A 21,362-nucleotide genomic window follows, 5' to 3' on the forward strand; every position below is an offset into this window, starting at 1 on the left:
CCCCCTCGCTCTCCTTCGGGTGCAATGCCCACAGCGCCCACTGGACTTGCCGTAAGAACGGGCGCATCCTCGGAGCAGCGCCCGTCAACCTCAGGCGGCTTTCATGATACGCGCGGACTTCAACTCCCAGAATTCCTGTACGACGTCATTAGAGGAAACCCACCCACACTCCCGTCGCAGGCATATCAAGTAACGCTACGGGCCACCCTGAGCGCCATTGGCCGCAAGTTGAGGTCATCTCTCTGCGCGGCCGCTGCGGTTACGTCATCATCCGCTGCGCCGGGGGTGCGGAAAGATGGCGCTGGCCTGGCGGAGATGCTTGGTGCACTGGCGGTGGCCGAGCTCGGCCGGATACGCCAGCTTGGGAGGTAGGCCGAAAGTCAAGGGCCGGTTTCCCTCCTTCCCTCTCGGCATGGCGAGGAAGGAAGGAAGCCCAGTCGCCCCATATCGTCCGTTTGTCTTTCAGGCGCGGCGCAGCCGCAGAGGAGAGGCACCCTGAAAGAGACCCTGGCTGAACGTCGAGCCCAGAAGGAGTTGATCTACGTAAGTCCCTTGCGCCCTATCGGAGGGGAGGGAGGGGTGTCCTCCCGTGGCTCATACTCCCGTCGCCAAGGGGCGGGGCTGGCTGTTCTCCTCATCACCCCCCCCCCCCCGCTGGCTTTAAAACGGTTTTTAAAAAAACCGTTAAATGCAAAAAAAAAAAAAATGGACCTGAATTAAGTTTTGCAGTGTCTGTGGAGATTCTCAGTCATCCAGGATATGGTTGTCCCCAAGGTGCTTTTTTCAAGAGGCAACTTTTTTATTTTTCAATTTAATTCAACGTTTATTATGGTCACACGCCAAAAGTATTAAAGATAACAAGAACAACAACAATAATAGTGGCAATAACAATAGTAATAACAGCAATAATAATGACAATGACAGTAATAATGGTAGTAAAAGTAATAACATTGCTAACAATGATAATTATAATGATAACAGTAATACTCATAACAATGACAATGAAAATGATAACTATTAGTTATAATTTGCCCTTATATGTAGCTTGTTGTAATTGGTCAAATATGTAGAGGTAATTGGGGTGTTTTTTGTTTTTTTGCACCCTGTCCTTGACTGATAGTTTTAAGAGCACTTTAAGGTTTGTTTGTTTTCTTGTTTGAAAAATTAAAATACTAACAGTTTGTGCCCCCCCAAGAATTAACAGCTAAAAGAAACAAATCTCTTAGAATTAAAATCAACACTGAGGCACATTCAAAAGCAAGAATCAATAACAGAATTGAAGGAATTCTTGGAAGAAATATCTATCTGGGTTCAGTTCCAAGCAGGGAAAAAGACATAGAAGCTGATTGGAAAGATGTTTTATTGATGGACAGGACCATGTGGGATCCCTGGAGTGGAGAGAGAGTGGTATTTATACCCTCTCTTGGGCCTTGCCCTTGAGCTTCCTGTTCCTGGGGCAAGGGCATATATCCTATTGGTTGCTGTCAGATTGCCATGGGGCTATGCAAGGGTCATATTTATCTTGAAGTCAAGTTTGGTTGAAACTTGGAGGGTGATGCTGTAATGAAGAGGCTTGTGTTCTTTGGACAATTCCTATTGGGTCTCAATGGCTTTGCCCTGGTTTGGACCTTGAGTGAGTGCTAATCCTACCGTTCTGCCTTTGTTCAAAATATCCGGTCTTGAATGGATTACCAAATCTGCATTTCTAAAACCTGGCCTCAGCTTGGGGGCAGGGAATTGTGGCTCATTTCTGTCTTTAGAAACACGTTTCTCCTTTTCTCATCCAGGGAAATATAATATTCTGCCTTTTTGATATTTCTTAAAATACTTCATTCTTCTAGGAGGGGTGGGTGCTAACTTTCTACATCATCCAAGAAACTTCTTCAACTCTGACTGGATGGTGGGGAATGGATTTATACTCCTTGCAAACAGCTGGTCATTTGCATTCTCTTTGGAGAGTCCTTGAGGCTACTTGGAGGTTTATCTGTGTCTTCAGGGTCACCTGAGTAGTTCAAATGGGTGTAGAGAGCCTTCTTGGAACTGATGAAAGGACTGTGTTGTAGATTGGAGATAGATGATATCATATCCCTCCCCTTCTGTTGAGAGGGGGCTGTTCACTTTTGATATAGATGGCTTATTTGATCCCTCTTTCAAACCTGAGCTTTGGAGTCTTTCTAAAATGTTGGGTTCATTCGGGAACTGGGTTTGGCTCTCCCCCTCCCCGCTCCCACCCCCAGAGCTGCCATTTTCCTATAAAGTCGGTGGAGCTTTTAAAAACATATTCAAATAGGGAATGGTGATGGGAGAAGAATAAAAGGCAAAAAGAACAGCAGGCCTTCTTTCTGACAAGACTGGCTCAGCTTAAAGATAAGCAGGGCCTGAAACAACTGGCCAAATTCCAGGTAGTCCTCAACTTACAACAGTTCATTTAGTGACCATTCAAAGTTACAGCATGGAAAAAAAAAAGACCTATAACCATTTTTTCACATGACTGTTGCAGCATCCCTGTGATAAAAAGACTTGTGGATTTCAATTCCCAGAATTTCTGAGCTAACCTGACTGGAGGAGGAATTCTGGGAGTTGAAGTCCACAGGCCCTAAAGCTGTCAAGTTTGAAGACCTCTGCTCAAGAGCCTTTCTTATGTTTTGAAGTTTTAAACAATATCATCAGAGGGTTTTTTCCCCACTCCCTGGTGAGTGCTTATACTGCACTTGACAAAATCAGTTACAAGTTTTTGCAGTCTTTGTTAGCCAAGCCAAGTTTTAGACTTAGAATAAGTTTATTGTCACTTTGAATGTACACTAATCGGCATACATTAAAATGAAATTGTGTTGCATACAGCTCTTAAAGGGTTACCACCTTCAATTTATACTGCATAAACATGACAAAAATAATAAATACAAAATCATGCATATACCCACATATATGACACAGAGAAACAACACCGTCTAGTTCTGATGTATACATGTACATGGAGAGCTAAATGAATCTTGCAAGTTTACCAGATGGATGGCGTAGGGAATAAAGCTGTTACAGAATCTAAAAGTCTTGCAAGAAATACTTTGAAACCTCCTCCCAAAGGGAAGCAACAGAAACATACTGTAAAGTGGGTTTGGGGTCTCTAACAATGCTTTGAACTCTAAGCACATAGCGATTATAAGTCCCTGGGTTGCCCTTTCTGGGTACTTTGCCCCTTAGGCAGAAGTTATTGTTGATTACCAAAAAGAAAAAGTGGCCTGTGTAACTTTATCACAACCAGACACAAGAGCCCAATTGGAGTGGGCACAATGCTAATATTCTAGCCACAAAATGCTTGTGCTGCAGCCAAATAATCCAAACAGGACGCTTTTCCTGCTGGGAAAATGATGTGAGTCCTTTATGCACTGATTAATAACCCCAAAATTGAATTTTTGTGTAGTTCGAAAAAAATCCTCAGGAAAAGAGAAAATAATTTCAACTAAAAATCATGATTAATGTCTGTGTAAGTAAGTGAGGCAGATATTTGAACCTGTGTCTTACTGAGATTTTTGTTCTGCAATGTCCGTTAGGGCACTACGCCAAGATCGGAGAAGATGGAACCAGATCAGGATTGGACAAGTGTCTATCCAACTGCAGCTTCTTTTAAACCTTCTGCCGTGCCACTTCCCATTAGGATGGGCTACCCAGTCAAAGGAGGTGCACCTCTTGAAAAAGAAGGCAACTTAGAACTTTTGAAGGTGAGATTCAGGGCTGACTACATCAACATCCATATCCTGGGTCTTTTAGTAAGCATACTGGCAGAGCAAATCCTTAGAACACAACTATTGCAATGATATTTGAAATACCTTTATCTTAAGATTCTTTAAGATAACTGTAAATTTATTGCAAGTATTAACACTGATTTAGGAATTAACCATTCTGGGCTGTAATCTGGATTAACTGAGTAGTTCTGCTTGGGTGAGAAAAGCTGGAGGCTTGTCCCTTTAAATTGTTTGGAGGGTTTGTGACAGGAGTTGGTTCTACTTGAATTGCCATTGGAAAAAAAACTTAATACCACATGAATTTAATCTGAAGACCCAGCTTTAAAACTTAGTTACTTTGAACCAGCTGCACTCAAATCAACTTCCTTCCTGTTCCTTATGATCAGAGAGACAGCCAGCTAGAGTCTTTGTAGGAGAAATAGAATCTAAACATAATAATCTTTAAAAACTTCCATTGAGGACATGACAGGCTGAAGACATGTCTGTGAATTACAGGCATGACATTGAATCATTAATTGACAGCCAGAGGTTAGATTTGCACCCTGAGCAGAGGGAGTTTTCCTCAGATCAAGAGGGAACCTGGAGATTTGATTCTGTAAGGTGGTTCCTCAGGATGTTAGGGGAATCCAAAGGGATCCTGCTGCAGTCTTTCAAGTCTGAGCCCCTAAGAAGCGAAACATGAAGTTTTGTGTTGAATATGTATTTTACTGACAGAAATAAAGGGAGACCAATATAGATCTATTTCAAGCTGTTTAGCTCTCGTCAGCTAGCTAAAATCCTTTCTGGGATTCGAACCCAGGCTACGTGCATATTAGGTAGAAGTATTAACCTCTAAGCCATGGGTTCTCCTCATTTTGTCGGCTATGCTGGAGAGAGGTTAAGTGTTTTTTTTTTCCCAGTGAGACCAGTCTATCAGGGCAACCTGGTCTACCCAACTATGGGATGGAAAATACTGTTCTGTGTTACAGAAGTTCTGTGCTACAAAAGTTCTGTGCTACAAAGTCCACACACATGAAATTGGGTAAAGTTGAGAACAATTGCTCTAATCTAGCTGAAACCAGAGTGTGCAAAGAGGCGCCCACTTGAGCCATTCAGTAATTATAAACAGATTAAGAGGTGGGAGGGAAGAAGTTAACGGAGCAGCCAGAGTCTCCTGGACGGCTGCAGGGGTTGTGCTTGCATCCTGAAGGAGGCACGGAATCAGCCCCACTCCCTCTGTACACCTCTGAGGGCAAGCAAGCTCATTGGCTGATTTTAATGAGACATACTTGTTTCAGATCCCCAATTTCTTGCATCTGACCCCAGTTGCCATCAAGAAACACTGCGCTGCTTTGAAAGGTCAGTCTTAACCTTTTTTTTTTTTCCAAAAATGAAGCGTAGCAGAGACGCCAGGAAACAGCTAGCTGTTTAAGATCTGGCTTATGTTAAATAAAATGCGGTACTTCCAAGGTTGCAATAGGTTTTACTATACAAAGGATGTATAAGAAAAAAATGAATCTTTAATAAATCACTTCTATTTAAACGAGTGACTTTTGGGATAGAAATATGAAGTGCTCTTTGTCAGAACAGAGATCATTCATAGCTCAGGACTGAGATGCGTAGCATGTGGTTGTGCTGCTATTTAGGTAGACGATACCATAGACAGATAGGTAGGTAGAGGTAGATAGTAGATAGAAATAGATAGATAGATAGATAGATAGATAGATAGATAGATAGATAGATAGATAGATAGATAGATTCAAAAAGTTTAACAATGGGTTCTCTGCTTGGTTGCTGGGTGGGCGTGGTCTAGTTGGCCTTTTGCACCACGGAGGGGGGAGCGTTTTCACCCTCCCCGGGCTCTGGAGGCCTTCCCCAAGCCTCTGGGAGGGTGAAAACGGAGGCCTGTTTTTCACCCTCCCCAAGCCTCTGCGTGGGCCCTGCACTTACCTGGGATCCAAAATGGGGATTCCTGGGTGGGGCCAGCCAGGGGTGGGATTTGCGGTTCGCCGAACCGGCCATAATATTAACGGGTTCGCCCCAGTTCAGGTGAACCCGTTGTTAATATAAGAGAATAAGCAGAATAAAAGTAAGGATTAGAGTAAGATTTAGAAGACACCTTGGGGGTGTCTATATGTTTCTATATTGGACATAGAGAACGTCCTTCGGACCTTTATTTTCTTTTCAGTTTTTTTATAACCCCACCAACAAATTGTATGCTGCATTAGGGTTTATTGGGAATGACATTAGCCCTCATTGAGTGTAGTTTGTGGTTCTGTGTAATAATGACCACGGCTAAAATTATGCCTGTGCTTTCCTTCCATCACGGGCATTCCAGACTTCTGCACAGAGTGGCCCTCTGCCTTGGATAACGACGAGAAATGTTTGCAGCACTTCCCCATTGAAATCGGCACAAGTGACTACGTTTCAGCGGGGCCATCTCTTCGTAATCCGAAAGCAAGAGTGGTGACCCTGAAAGTAAGTGAAGGGTGGTGGTGGTGGGGAGAATTAGGCTTCCTAAAATGGAATCAGCTCCTTTGACTGCAAGATGCACAAACGTGATATTGTTAATCCTGTATGGGGGAGGGGTACAGAATAAATATTTTGGGAAGACAGAAAGTGTGCTGAGAAAAAGGACATACCTCTTGCTGCTACTCTGCTATTTGTCCCCATTCTTCCTCCCTCCCCCCACTACATCCCCCCTTCTAAGTTGCTTATAAAACAATTTACTTTAAAAAAAATGATTTTAAAAGCCCGCAGACTGCAAAGCTACCGGAAAGTATTTATTATTCCCTAGGGTGCTTTCTAGAGCCTTTTTCTTCCTTTCCTGGATCTTTTCAGTGTCAGCAATGTTGTGATTTCTGCTTGATTTGGTTTTCAGCATTTTAACTTTGTACCTTTTTGTTGTTGTTCTACCAAGAAAGTTACAAATGCATCAAAGCAAATAAAGCACAAACGGCAACATATTTAATTAGGACAGAGTGGCGGGAGACATAAGTGCCACAGATAAATAAATCCTCTGTACAGGCTCTTGCTGATTCAGGTGAGGCCTCTTTAGCCCTTCAGAGCCCAGCTGTTCTCTTCCTCCCCTCCCTTTATTCGTTGCCTCCTTCTCTTGGTTCTTTCCTTCATTACAGGGAGACCTGGACTTAATGACCACAGTTGAGCCCAATGTTTCTGTTGCTAAGTGAGATGGTTGTTAAGTGAATCCTTGCCCCCACGTTTTACATATTCTTTGTGCCACAGTTGTTCTGTGAATCATTGCAGTGAAGTTAGTAACACAATTCTTAAGTGATTCTGGCTTCCCTATTCATCAGAAGGTTGCAAATACGTTTGTCTCTGTGGGACCATTCAGCATCTACCTCTGATTTGTAAATAGATACTTTATGTGTTTTAATGCAGTTACTCTTTTGATCTTCTACTATCAAAGTTGTTAATAGTTTGATTCCCCTTGTCAACTGCCCCCAGGTTAAACTGTCAAGTCTCAACTTGGATGACCATGCAAGGAAGAAGTTCATCAAACTTGTTGGAGAGCGATACTGTGGAAACACAGATACTGTTACTATCACAACAGACAGGTAAGGCAGCTTCCTCTTGGCCCAAACCAGCATTGTTTAACTCCACTGCCCAACCAAACTATTTTTTTATGATTGGTAACCTGTTGTAGGTGCACAAATGTGACTTCTCGGATTCAATTTTATTTGAAGACTGGCAAACAGACTTAACGTATTATTCATATGCTATAACATGGGGTTGCTCAATTTGGTGCGGGTTGGGAACACTGGAATTTGGAATGGTTATATTTTTCTTCTTTTCGAGCCCCGGTGGCACAGTGGTTAGAACCAAATTCAAGGCTGACACTGCCTTCCATCCTTCTGAGGTCGGTAAAATGAGGACCCCGATTGTTGGGGGGAATAGGCTGATTCTGATAAAAGGCTTAGAGGGGTTTCTAAAAGCACTGAGAAGCGGTATATAAGTAAGTGCTATTGCTATATATGTTTTTGTTTTTCAGATGTCCTCTAAGAAAGCAAAACTATGATTATGCAATGTACCTTCTAACTGTTTTATTCCATGAATCATGGGTAAGAATATTTGCTTATTGATTATGTATTGTTAAAGTACTTGCTAGTTTTAACACTTATGATTGTACCTTATGATTTATGATCTATGACTTGTCACTTTGTTGTTTATATGTACAGTGAGAGCTTATAAACACTGGAGACAAATTCTTTGTGTGTCCAATCACACTTGGCCAATAAAGAATTATGTTCTGTTTTGTTCTGTTCTATCTTATTCTGTTCTATTCTAAATTCTTATTCTGTTCCATTCCTTTCTGTTCTGTTCTGTTCTATTCTATTCTATTCTATTCTATTCTATTCTATTCTATTCTATTCTATTCTATTCTATTCTATTCTATTCCATTCCATTCCATTCCATTCCATTCCATTCCATTCCATTCCACTCCACTCCACTCCACTCCACTCCACTCCACTCCTTTCCTACTTTTGTATTTCTATTCTAAATTCTTATCCTATCCTATCCTATCCATGACTGATGAGGAAGCAGGGTTTGTGAGCCCAATGTGGAGCCCTAAAATGGGGTCTTTTGAAATGTGTCGCATTCCCTGTGCACAAAAAAGAGACCCTGCTCCTGCGTGTTTTGGCTAACCTCGTCCTCACAGAGTCTGGATTCGCAAATACCTAGAAAGCGGTGTGAAAACCTCCTGCTGTAAAATGCCAGAATTGCTTCAATGGTGCTGCTTGCAAGCATGGATTGGATTACTGTGTAGTCTGTGCTAATTAAATGTTTTAGCATTTTCAAAGCTTTAGATAATGAAGTTTCCCTCATTACCAATGCACGGCAGTCTACTTACCTTTCTGCAGCATTCAAACAGTGATTCTACACTGGAAGCTCAACATTGAGGTTACTAATTCCAGAGTAGCACATGTGCGCTTGGCTCTAGTATTACCCAGTGATGGAAGACTTGGGTATATGATAGGTGGGTGCTTAGTGTGTATTGAGTACACCCAAGTCTCTTGCCCTTTTATTACCTTTCAGCTTCCACATGAATACTTAATGGCCTCATCAGTTGTAATTGTCTTTGATTTCATGAGAAATTAATGAGTTTCTGCAACCCACTGCTTTCTCTTTCTCATTGGTGATCCCTCAAAAGGAAACCACATTTTTTAATAACTTTGCGCAGCTCTAAATATTCTGTTTTTATCCCCTGGGTTTTAGAGATGTTCCTCCCCAAGCAAGCTATTTGTCCTATCTGGATTGTAGTGTAGGAGAGAAACAGAAAAGATGCCATTTAAATCATTGATTGGCCATAAAACTCATTAGGTTGAGTAAAACGCAAGATTTTTTAAAAAAATACCTGCGATGTAAAACTCCATGGGAAGATGTGAAAGCAGTGACCGTGTTTGAGAATAAACCCTGATATTAGATCACCATTGGTTGCCCTGGTCACAATCACTTGGAGGGGAGGACAGATCTTTCCATTTTTGTTTCTAATCTTAATGCAGTTGAATAATGCTCATCTGTCCTTGGGGTTCACTGGAGAAGAGGAGCAGTATTGACAGGTGCATAAGGACCCAGACTCTCCATCTTATGTACTTGTATGTGATGTTACCACACAAGCATGAAAGGGTAACACTTGCATCATGATGTTATTGTTGCTTATTTTGTCATTTTGACTTCATAGTTAAGGAACGGACACCTATGTTTTCCCAGTAGGTTTGCCAGTTGGCAAGCTTAATAGCTGGAGTTCCCTCTTATGGAAAAGACTAGCAAATAAATTGCATTTATAGATACAATGGGAGGCAGTATGGCATAGAAGCAAACAGTAACCAAAAGAAAAATACTATTTTGTTGAAATAATTGGATTCTGCCTGTCAGGGACCTGCAAGCATAAAAATAAATTTAAAAACAGCCAAATTCAGGGCAAAACAATAAAGTCACTTGAGTGCATCACAAAATTCTAAATCCAAACTACTGTATTTGTTTTAGAAGTTGTGCTATGATGTGGAGTTGGACTGAATTCTTTCAAGGAGCAAGAGTCTTCCTAAAATGCCTCCCTCCCATTTCTAAATTGGACATGGATTTTTGAGTTTTTGTACTTTGAAAAAATAAGACCAGTGAGCTCGAAGGGATGGGTGGTACTTTAAGTTTCTAGATGGCGTTCAGAAGTGTTATTTTTTGGAATCTAAATTATGGAAAGATCATTTAATGATCCACCGTCAGGCCGGATCACTTAGGAGACAAGCAAAACAAATTTCAGAGCAGCTAACAGTGTCTCCATTTTAGTGAAAGAGAGCTTCAGTTGAAGACGTAACTGGAAAATAAGCCCTAATGAGTCTTATTAGATAGCCAAGAAAGTTATGCCATTTTTTTTGTTTTTGGTGGCATCTTAAATCATTTTCACTTGAACTTCGTTTACATACAACCTGAAAAGTTTTTAAGAACTGTTGGCAACCATAGTCTGTTCAGGTTCTTTTAAACAAAGAGAAGAGTCGTGTATCACTAACTCAAAATGAAGGAGATTAAAAGATTGTAAGGAAGCTGATGTTTCTCCATTCAGGCAGTTTGAATCAATTTCAATCTAGTCTTAGATTCTTAGTTACTTTTTCCTAATGGGACTTTTTTGTTAGTCCCATTGGGTGAGTCCCATGCAGACTTTTTTGACCAGGTAAACATTTGTTTATCACAAGGCGCTCTTGTTTTTCAACTTAGTAGTTTAGTTCTTACTATAAACCAACCATCCTGTGTGGAAACTGTACAACAATTCACCTTTGCAGTTTTTGAAAGGGCTGAAGTGTGACTCAAAGTCCTGAAACATTAAAACGTAACATTTACTGCCACCAAGTGGCAGAGGTCGGTTTTTGCACGCCTAGAGGTCTTGTAGACATTTGTAGGAGTCCGTTTACTCTGCAGATGATCTGGCAGCTTGGAAGTCTTAAATTTACAGAAGATGAATATCAAAGGAAGTGAGAACAGATATGCCACATTGTTTCAAAGAAAGATGCCTGTTAAACAACTTCCTTCAGTAAAGGAAAATACTGGCATAGGAGTAATAGGATTTGAGTGGAAGTTGCACCTCTGTGGCATAGATATTGGGGCTTCTCATAGATTTCTTCATTTGAAAGCTGAACTGCAGCTTTTCATTGGCATCGGTTAAAGGCTGTGATGGAAGTTAGATTCTATGGCCATCGGGTCCAATTGTTCCTTGACCATCCAGGTTCTAATATGTTCCTATAGTAAGGAATTCTATCTTTCTACTTTTTTCTTCGTTCATATTTTAACAAATAACATATATCTGGGATACATCACAGAGCTCACCAACAACTCTAGAAGCCAGCTGGCTAGAATCAGAACCACAAAGAAACATCGTTAGTCATATCTGTGGAGATTCTCAGTCCTCCAGGTCATGATTGTCCCAAAGATTCTTTTTAAAGAGGCAACTGGACTTTCTTTGAAATAATAGAAAACTTTACTTTGTTTTTCCTTGAAGATGTTTCGCTTCTCATCCAAGAATCTTCTTCCAGCTCTGAACTGAAGCACCTTTGGGACATTGTTAAGTCATGCTGGAATTAAATATCATCGGAGGCTCTTATGAGTTCCAAATGAGTAAAGTAATTGGAAATGTACTGCCATCATTACCCCAACTCATGAAAACCAACACAGTGTGGTGGAAGGGCAGGTTGTCAAGCCTTTGGGAAGAAAAGACCACTACTCTTTCTTTAAAAAGTAGCGTACGGCATTTTCATTACAGGTTAAGCAGCAGAGACATCCCACTCAAATCCTACAAGCCATTGAACATGATTTGGTCTTCCTTTTCTGCAGTACTTCCCAAGGGAACAGAGCATTTCTGACTTTCTAAGAGGGCTATTTAGTCAAGATTTTTTTTAAAAAAATCCTGCTGCCAAAGTTTAGAACATTACACAGGTTTTGGGGACACAGGACTTTCCATTCATGGGTGAAATTGAGAAGGACAGTCAATTTTCAGAGCAGGTTTACTCACCTTTATTGAACTTCTGCTTAGCTTCGGAGGAGCCCCAGGCTCTTTGGAAGGTGCTACCGTGTTTCTCCAAAAAAGACGACTCACCTTGAAAAGAAGCCCTATCACGTTTTTGAGCACATGCACTCAAATTAAGCCCCACCCACAAAATTAGCCCCAATTAAGACCCCGCCCACCCCAGGGTGCAGGAGGTGGGACAAGGCACACAGGTAAAAAAGGGTGGGTGGTGGGTGGGGTGGAGCTGCTCTACTTACCAGGCCTCGCACACCCCGACACCTGCCTCTCCGCCTTCTGCGACCGCTTGCCGCCATTCGCACGTATCGCCTCAGCTTCCAGGATGCCTTCGGAAAACCCTCTGCATCCGATCATAGAGCTCCGGTCTATTATCGGCTGCAGAGAAATTTCTGGAAGGCACCTGAAGGCGAAACGGAGGCCGGGGCGATGCGTGCGAGTGGCGGCAAGCGGCTGCTGAAGAAGTGGGCCAGCAGTGGGCTCCTGCTGGGCAGGGCTGTCGGTGCCAGCGCCCCGAGGTGAGCCAATAATTAGAACCCTCCCCAAAGAAGGCCTAGCTGGTTTTTTTATGGGGCGGGTGGGGGGATGTCAAAAGAAAATAAGACCTGGGCGCCTTTTGGGAGAAACATGGTACCTTAAATGCCTGGAGTTTGCACGGACCACATTTCTGATCTTTCAGGTTTTTCTCACTGATGATGTTTTCGTTTTGTTTCTCAGAAAATGGAACCGTGGGAAAAAGAAATCACAGAAGCAGATATGCTGGAGTACGTCTGGGAGAACAGTGTTTCCGAAAGAAACGCTTTAAAGACATTGCTTCAAATAAGGGCAGCTGAGAAAGCTGAAGAAGTGAGCAGAGAGGAACTTCTTGCCTCTGAGGTGATGCAGGATTACAAGAAGTCCGTGGTTCTCTTGAAAAATGAAGGGGAAACAGAGAAGAACCTTTTGGCGTATAAAAACTCGGTTAAGAGACTGTTAAATATCCAGAGCTTGTGATAATATAAGCAGTTAATTTGTGGAATGCTGTATATGTACTGATGGGCGTAGCCCCAATAAAGACATTTTTTAATATCCAGTTGCAAAATGAAAGTCATCATCTTTCACCTCCTCTTCCACTGCTCCCCAATGCACTTCACCCAGAAAAATCAACAACTAGAACATAGTTTTAATTCAAAGCTGTGAATATTATTTATTAAATATTTTTGCCACCCATCCTGCCATGTGGCTACTCTGGGTGGCTTATAGGATTCAGCTCAATCTTGCAAATGGTCTGAATTCATTTTGCCAAAACTCCCAGAATTTGTGCAAAAAAAAAAAAAAAAAAGTCAAGGGAATTGAAAGAATATTGAGACCCAGTTCCTGTTGCAGTCGTACACCAACATTCTTAACCACCTATTGCCTGTCCTCCTCTTCATTATTTCCCCTTGTTGAATCATCTTGAAAGAACAAAATTCGTATCTGGCCTTCAAAACTCAATTGAAATGATTGTATTATAATCATGCAATCATTTTGCAATATTTTGCAGGCGTTCAAGATGAAATCAGAATAGCATTGTCTCTGGAAACCATGCAGAAGTAAAGGGCGCCCTAAGGATTCCATTCATCCAACTAGTTCCTTTGTATTCCTAGAGATTAGATTAAAGCAATTACTAGAGATTAAATTGATGGTCCAAAATGAATATTGGTGGTTGAAAACTTCATGGGACCTATTTCCCAGTGCCTTTGGGAAAGTGATTCTTGGCCGTGAACGAAATGTATTGCATTTGTAACTACATCACAATTTTTCTGCTGAGTTTCTGCTATTGAGGTTTTGTGGTTTGTCAAATTACCCCAATCATTATCATCTCCTTTAAACGACCCCATAATCCCTTGCAGGGTGGAGTCTTGGCAACTGAATGGAGCTAGCAGAAAAGTAGAAAGAAAAATCAGAAAACAATTAAGAACAGTTTCATCCTCGACAGTTTGTGGGACCTTATTTTCAACTTTATTTTATAACCTCTGTACAATTAATCCTTGTGCATTAGATAGATAGATAGATAGATAGATAGATAGATAGATAGATAGATAGATAGATAAGATAGATGATACATAGATAGATAGATAGATAGATAGATAGATAGATAGATAGATAGATAGATAGATAGATAGATAGATAGATAGTCACTACTACAATTACATTGTAATATCTTTATATGCAAAAATACAAATGTCTTGTGTGTCCAGTCACACTTGGCCAATAAAGAATTCTAATTCTATTCTATTCTACTCTACTCTAGCTCAATTTGTGAAAAGTAAAAAGGAGGGTAGAAAAAATGATAAATGCCTGTATGTCAGAGTTGCCTTAATTAATTTTGCCTTTAATCATGGACTCCCTTAGTGGACTTAAGCAATTTCAGTCTTCTAAAGACAATATGAAGATAACTCATATTTAAGTAAACCTGAGTTGAGGATCTATGACAGTGATGGCTAACATCTTTTGGCTCCCGTGCCGAAAATTGCGTGCGCACTCACTTGTGTGCCAGCACCCAGAAGGCAATGTGCGTGGGGGCCCCCACTCCCTGTACATACATGCGTGACCCCAACACATGCACCACACGCCTCTGATGCGTGTGCAATCCCTCTGCACACCATGAATCTCTGTGCATACACGTGAGACCCCACCGCGCAGGTCTGCGCATGCACGTGTCTCCTGGACACCCACCTCCTGTGCATGCGCACCAGATATCCAACAATCAGTTGTTGGGCAGGTGGCATGCGTGTATGCACAGTGGGGCTCTTCTGGGTGACCCCTCGCGTACTGGCAGAAGTGGCTGCGCTGGGGTGGGATTCAAATATTTTAACAACCATTTCTGTGGGCATGGCTTAGTTGGTGGGCATGGCTTGGTGGTCATGTGACTGGCTGGGCATGGTCAACCCAACATTTTTCAAATTGAGGCACACATCTCCTCGCTTGGCCTCTCATAACTATGGGGATGCTGCAAGAGTCATAAGTATGAAAAATGGTCATAAGTCACTTTTTTCAGTGCCATTGTAACTTTGAATGGTCACTCCACACAAGCAAAGTACCAGCAAAGGAGGGGAAAAAAAACTCCAGAGAAGTTCCTGAGACAGGAAGTCTAGTCCTGCCAAGAATGTAATAAGGGTTAACGGAGAGACAGTTTCTGTAAGCAACCCCAGAATGTTTCCTTCCTGCCTTCCTTACAGGATTAGGCCAGTAATTTCTTCTAACAACTGATTATCCGAACTGCTTAGAATGTTAACAACCGGTTCTAACAAATAGGTGCGAACTGGTAGAATCCCACCCTTGGCTCTGCGTGCCAATTCCGGCACACGTGCCATAGGTTTGCCATCATAGATCTATGAGATAAGAATTAAAGGCATGCATGAAATAGAAAAGATGGCTACTTTTAAGACTTGTGGGCCTCAACGTGCAGAATTCAGGGAAATTCATGTTGGTTGAGGGATTCTGCAAGTTGAAATCCACGAGTCTTAAAGTGGCCAAGTTTGGAGGCCTCCCTGGTCCAAAGAAATGGAACTGGAATCAGACAGGATGCCATAGAGCAGGGGTCTCCAACCTTGGCCACTTTAAGACTTGTGGACTTCGACTCCCAGAATTCCTCAGCCAGCTTTGCTTTGAAGTGGTACCTAGCTTTGCTGGCTGAGGAATTCTGGGAGTTGAAGTCCATAAGTCTTAAAGTGGCCAAGGTTGGAGACCCCTGCCATAGAGGACAAACAGGCCCCAAGAGCAATCCCTGTACTTCCTTGTGTTACTTTTCTAATCACAAAAGTGGCTGAAGTGATAGTGTAGACCTGTGATGGCGAACCTATGGCATGCATGCCGCAGGTGGCACACAGAGCCATTTGTGTCGGCACGCGAGCTGCAGGCAAACTTATCTCACTGCATATCTGCGCGCCTCACAGCTGATTTTTGGTGGGTTTGAGGCCTTTTTTGGACTCCCAAAGGCTTGAGGAAGGCTTCTGCAGGCTTTGCAGGCAGAAAACTAGCCCTGTTTCATCACTTCCTGTTTTTCTGAAAATACCGGGGGCAGGGGGGGTGCACGTATTGCCTTCTGGGTGGTGGGACGCGAGTGCGCAAGTGCAAAGGTGCACACAATTTTTGGCACAGGAGCCCAAAAAAGGTTAGCCACCACTGACCCAGGGGTAGGATTCTACAGTTCGCACCTATTTGCTAGAACTGGTTGTTAACATTCTAAGCAGTTTGGAGAACCGGTTGTTAGAAGAAATTACTGGCCTAATCCTGTAAGGAAGGCAGGAAGGAAACATTCTGGGGTTGCTTACAGAAACTGTCTCTCCGTTAACCCTTATTACCTTCTTGGCAGGACTAGACTTCCTGTCTCAGGAATGTCTCTGGAGTTTTTTTCCCCTCCTTTGCTGGTACTTTGCTTGTGTGGAGTGACCATTCAAAGTTACAACAGCACTGAAAAAAGTGACTTATGACCATTTTTCACACGACTGTTGCAGCTTCCCCACAGTCATAAGAGGCCAGGCCTGGAGATGCATGCCTCGATGTGAGTGATGTTGAGTTGGCCACGCCCAGCCAATAACATGACCACCAAACCACACTGACCAACTAAGCCACACCTACAGAACCGGTTGTTAAAAAATTTGAATCCTACCCCTGCACTTACCTATACCATTCCAGACAAGTGGCTCTCCACAAATTCTGGAGGCAAGGAATTCCACTGATCCACTCACTGACAGGAAGTTTGTCCATCTCTCTTCAATGGCCTTCTAGCCATTCCTTCTTGTCCTGCCTTCAGTGGTTTGGAGAATAAATTGATCCCTGATTTTTTGCAACAGCCCCTCCCTCAGATATTGGAAGATTATTATCCTGTCAACCAGGGGTGGGATCCGAGCAGCATAACAACCGGTTCGGGAAGGACTAGCATGCGCATCAAACGCATGCTGCATGCACTTGCGACTACCAGCTCCGGCAAGCATTTACCTTCTTCAGCTGACGAGCGGCACTCAGACGTGCCGTGTAAAGCAGCTGAGGAGGAAAACGCAATCACTAAAGGACAGCCTAGAGCCCGGGCAGGCAGGTGGGCCAAACAGCAGACCAAAACCTTGTCCCAGCGAACCGGTTCAGTGTCAGCTGCTCTTTGGAGCTACCAGTTTTATAGAACCAGATCGAACCAGTAGGATCCCGCCCCCTGATGTCAACGCTAATCCTTCTCTTTATTAGACTAGACATTCCTTCGATCTTTCCTTGTACAGTTTAGCCTCCAGATCCCTTATCATCTTTATTGCTTACCTCTGCACCCTTCCCTTCCTCTACCTTCCCTCCCCTTCCTGATGAATTTGGAATCTGACCATTAAAAACTACTTTTAATGGCAGTGTATTTTATGAATTGGTTGGGTGCTGATCTTCCTTTCTGCCTTGGTTTATAACGACCTCTCCTTTTCCATCCGGTTGCCAAAAATATCCCGCAGCAGCAGCAGCAGCACATGAAAGCCAACGAAGAACAAAGGACAATCAGAGAGAACCAGCCCCCCGTTCCCGCCGTCTCCTGTGTGGGCCGCTGGCCTTCATCATCAGAACTGTTGTTCCTTCCGCTGTAGACTTTGGTTTCATTCAAGGGTTTGCTGTTATTGGGAAGGACCCCACTGGGTGATAGCGACGCCGTCCAGATGAGTGCAGGCACAGAGACAGGAGATGTCTTGACCTTATCTGAAGTGGTAGAAGAGGTGTTCCTCCCTGGAAGAATCTCAGCTGCTTTCACTGAATGGTCCATTGCTGAAGCCGCCACCGTCAACGTGACGGGTGAATTCTTGAGGGCAGCATCTACTGCTGAGCTCCTGCTAGTCCTGTCCATGTCTGGCTTTGGGGCTGTTGTGGAAGAGGAGGCCTCCAGGAAAAGGAATCTTGGGGAAGAGAGTTCACCCTGGTCTGTTACTAGGTCAGCAACCCGTGCCCCGCCATGCCTCTCCCATTTATTAAAAGAAGACCTGGTGTTTATATCTTTGAACGAGAGCTTCTCAAAAACAAGAAGGTCAGGATCAACACCTGGGAAAACAGAAGCCAAGAAAGAAGAAAGTTTTAATTTCTCTCCTCTCATCCAATGGCATCTGATCTATAGACTTATCTCCACCAACTTTGCATTTGTGCGCCAGTTACATCTCTTCCAGAACAAGAGAGGCCCTCCACTTAGTCACTCATGCCCTGGTCATCTCCCAACTGGACTATTACAACATTCTAAACATGGGCCTAACCTTGAAAACTATCCAGAAGTTTCAACTGATGCAGAATGTGGCCATGTGAGCTACTATGTTTCCCCAAATATAAGACTGTGTTGCTCCAAAAGATATATTAGGGCTTACTTTTGGGGAAATATGGTACTATATGCATTCGTTTGGCTGATGATCTTGCCTGGGCTTATTTTGGGGGATAGGGCTTATATTACCAGCATTCTGAAAAAAAATCATGCTAGGGCTTATTTTCAGGTTGGGTGTCCAAAGATGGGCACATCTAACATCTCTGCTTCATGAACTGCATTGGGTGACAGTTTGCATCTGGGTCCAGTCCAAGGTTTTGGTTATTACCTATAAATCCCTACATGGCATTAGGGCCAGGCTATCTATGGAACCAGCTTCGCCCCAACACATCAACCTACCCCACTTATTCAGGCAGGGAAGGGAATGCTACAGACCCTGTGGGTTTTTCTTTCTTTCTTTCATCTCTGTTAAAAATATTTTGATGTTTTATATTTTCTTTGAATAAACTAAAAGATTATACAGGAAAAAGTTTATTAAACAAACTAACAAACAAAAAAAGCAAACAAGCAAACTTCATATCTGGATACTTTCTAAAAAAGCAAGTTCTACAGTAAAAAAAAACTTATGACATCATATAGCTCAGCAATCAAAGCATCCTAAAATGGTATAATAATAATAATAATCATCATCATCATCATCTATTAATTATTATTATTAACTCATAGAAGACAACTAGATATTTGGTACTTCCTTCCAGCTTCTTTGCTATAAAGTTTTACCTTAAGTTTTTTTTTAAAAAAATGGATTTTAGTTATGCACATGTGCAAATCACTATTTCCCCCGAATGTGCATTAATGCATACTTTGAGGGAAATGGGTAGTTCAAAAATATAATAAACAAACAAATAAACCATCAAGCAAACCTGGTGTAATATTGTAGAGGATCACACTGCTTGTAGGTTTTACTATGCAGCTTTCCAGCACCGGGCAATACATATGAATGCAGTTTACATCATGGATATTGGTTTTGTAGTAGAAAACAGCTAAGTTACAGGAAACTAAAAAGTAGAGAGACAGGAAAATTTTAAGCTGAGTCCTGATGCTGAATGAGCTTTGTCAGACTGTGGAACATATTAATTTTTTAAAAAATCCTTTAATTAGGGTGCTAAAAATTATCGTTCTCTAGGCATCTCTCTTTCCACCACCAAATCTTGATTTAAAAAATCATCCCCACCCCACCCCAAAAGGATTAAACAGATTATCTTTCTAATGAGTTGCTGTTTTCATACATTTTTTGCCTAAGAACCAAAACCAGGTTATATGCTGTCAGGATTATGTGTCACAATATATCCCCCTATGAAAACAGGGATTTTCTTGTGCCAAATCTGTATTCCAATAATGGACAAATTCGGTCCTTCAGCTCTTATTTCAGTTAGGTGCCTTTATCCTACCAGCCCATAGCACGCATGAGAGACAGAATTGTGCAAGAGAATTGTTCTTTGTTTGAAAGTTCAGCTCTGGCGGCCGTGGACCAGGGCCTGAAGAAATGCAAGAAAGGATCTAAAAAGATCTCTAAAATGTTTTTCTGCCTTAACCATGCCAGGTAAATGCCCTTAGGCCAGTCACTCTCTCTGAGCCCTACTCACCTCAGAAGGTTGGGACTATTGTAGTGGGGGAAAGGAGGAAGAAGGAGTGTGCTGGTTAGACAGTATATAGTTAGTTTGGGAATGAGAGCTGTCCCCTTAAGCGAATGCCTCATGGGAAATGTAGTTAATGCCTCATGGGAGATGTAGTTCATGTCATGTGGTCACATCTGTACTCCTGATTGGTCATTGAATTGACCTCTGGTTGGGTTGAGGGGAATTTTGTTCATTCCTACCTGGACCCCAGCATCATGCTGGAGTCTTCCCCTGCTATACCATTATGGGATGGAAATAATTATCTTTTCACACTATGAAGACGACAATGCAAAAATTGGACATTAGATGAATCTCAACATAACTGTGAGTTATACCTTGAGGATGCCTGATATAATCCAATAAAGAAACTTTGTATGGAGGCCTTTGTAGTGTTTAGCTCCTTATCTCAGGTATTTTGGGAAGATAAATATTGCCTGGGGCAAGATAGGGAGTATTATGTATAGTTGCTGCCTTGAGTTATTAGGAAAAATAATAAAGGTGGGATAGAAAGAAAGAGAGAGAGAGAAAGAAAGAAAATGGGAGAGAGTGGGGAGGAAGGAAAGGGAAGGAAAGAAGAAAGAAAGAGAGAAAGAGAAAGAAAAGAAAGAAAGAAAAGAAAAGGGGAGGGAGGGAGGAAGGAAAGGGAAGGGAAGGGAAGAAAGAAAGAGAAAAAGAGAGAGAAAGAAAGAGGGTGGGAGGGAGGAAAAAGGAAAGGAGAGGAAGAAAAAGAAAGAAAGAAAGAAAGGAAGGAAGGAAGGAAGGAAGGAAGGAAGGAAGGAAGGAAGGAAGGGAGTGGGGAGGGAGGCAGGAAGGAAAGGAAAGGAAAAAAAGAGATGAAGAAAGAGAGAAGGAAAAGAAAGAAACAAAGAAAGAAGGGAAGGAGGGGGAGGAAGAAAGGAAAGAAGAAAGAAAGAGAGAAAGAAAGAGAGAAAGAAAGAAGAGAGAGAAAGAGAAAGAGAAAGAGAAAGAGAAAGAAAGGGAGAGAGGGGGAGGAAGGAAAGAAAGGAAAGGAAGAAAAAGAAAGAAAGAAAAAGGGAGAGAAGGAGGAGTGAAGGAAGGAAGGATGAAAGAAAGAAAGAAAGATAATGTTTTGCTTTTTAACAGGTAAAAAAGTATCTTAAATGTTGACACACCAAGTGGCTAACCCTTTTATTTTTCACGCGGAGTCCTTACCGTCTTTGAGGACACAGCAGGCTCGGCTGCATTGTCCGGCAGTGGATGCAGCATAAACATTGAGGATGTGAGCTCCTTGCTTCTGAGAATGCTCCAAGTCAATCGAAAGACCTGGGAATCGTCGGATCCAGCAGTTTTTGTAAAACGTGATGGGTGAACAAAGGCCTTCCGATCCGCACACCCAGGCCCAAAACAGGAGGGCTTCTGAAAGAGCCACTAGCAGAAACATCTCAGAAACATTTCTTATTTTTATTTCTTATTCTCCAGGGCAGAAGAAATGCTGAACGAGAGAAATGCAGCGCTGCCTGGCAGGACAACCGGTTTGCAGCCACTGGCTGTTAACTTTCCACCGAATTAGGAAGCCATTTGCAAACGTACAGAATAATCATCGCTCCCCATTTTTCTGTAGCTGCTTGAACTTCCTGAGGTAGATCTGGAGTTCATTAATGACACCTGGAAGAATAAAGAATTTCCAGCTATTACTTTTTGGGCCAGAAATGTATAGCTTTCTCCCTTGAAAGGGAGGGAGG

At 42.4% G+C, this 21,362-nt stretch overlaps 3 protein-coding genes across 3 annotated transcripts in view; 2 read left to right on the plus strand and 1 right to left on the minus strand.

Annotated features, from left to right (window-relative positions):
* CCDC91 (coiled-coil domain containing 91) overlaps window positions 1–21,362 on the plus strand; it is a 539,477-nt gene that overhangs the window by 159,024 nt on the left and 359,091 nt on the right. The gene's annotated exons all lie outside the window — the stretch shown is intronic.
* MRPS35 (mitochondrial ribosomal protein S35) lies at window positions 218–12,816 on the plus strand. The gene is made up of 8 exons (XM_026702136.2): window positions 218–368; window positions 467–543; window positions 3,549–3,716; window positions 5,018–5,078; window positions 6,058–6,197; window positions 7,188–7,297; window positions 7,732–7,801; window positions 12,466–12,816. The coding sequence occupies exons 1-8, from the start codon at window positions 296–298 to the stop codon at window positions 12,739–12,741; spliced, it is 975 nt and encodes a 324-aa protein (XP_026557921.2). The 5' UTR covers window positions 218–295; the 3' UTR covers window positions 12,742–12,816.
* Window positions 16,470–21,061, minus strand: MANSC4 (MANSC domain containing 4). Its single transcript, XM_026702123.2, has 3 exons — window positions 20,833–21,061; window positions 18,904–19,038; window positions 16,470–17,772 (listed from the first exon to the last, which is right to left on the minus strand). The coding sequence occupies exons 1-3, from the start codon at window positions 21,059–21,061 to the stop codon at window positions 17,081–17,083; spliced, it is 1,056 nt and encodes a 351-aa protein (XP_026557908.1). The 3' UTR covers window positions 16,470–17,080.

Source organism: Pseudonaja textilis, chromosome 5 (assembly GCF_049901715.1).
Source record: "Pseudonaja textilis isolate UNSWEBS1 chromosome 5, rPseTex1.2, whole genome shotgun sequence".
NCBI lineage: Eukaryota > Metazoa > Chordata > Lepidosauria > Squamata > Elapidae > Pseudonaja > Pseudonaja textilis.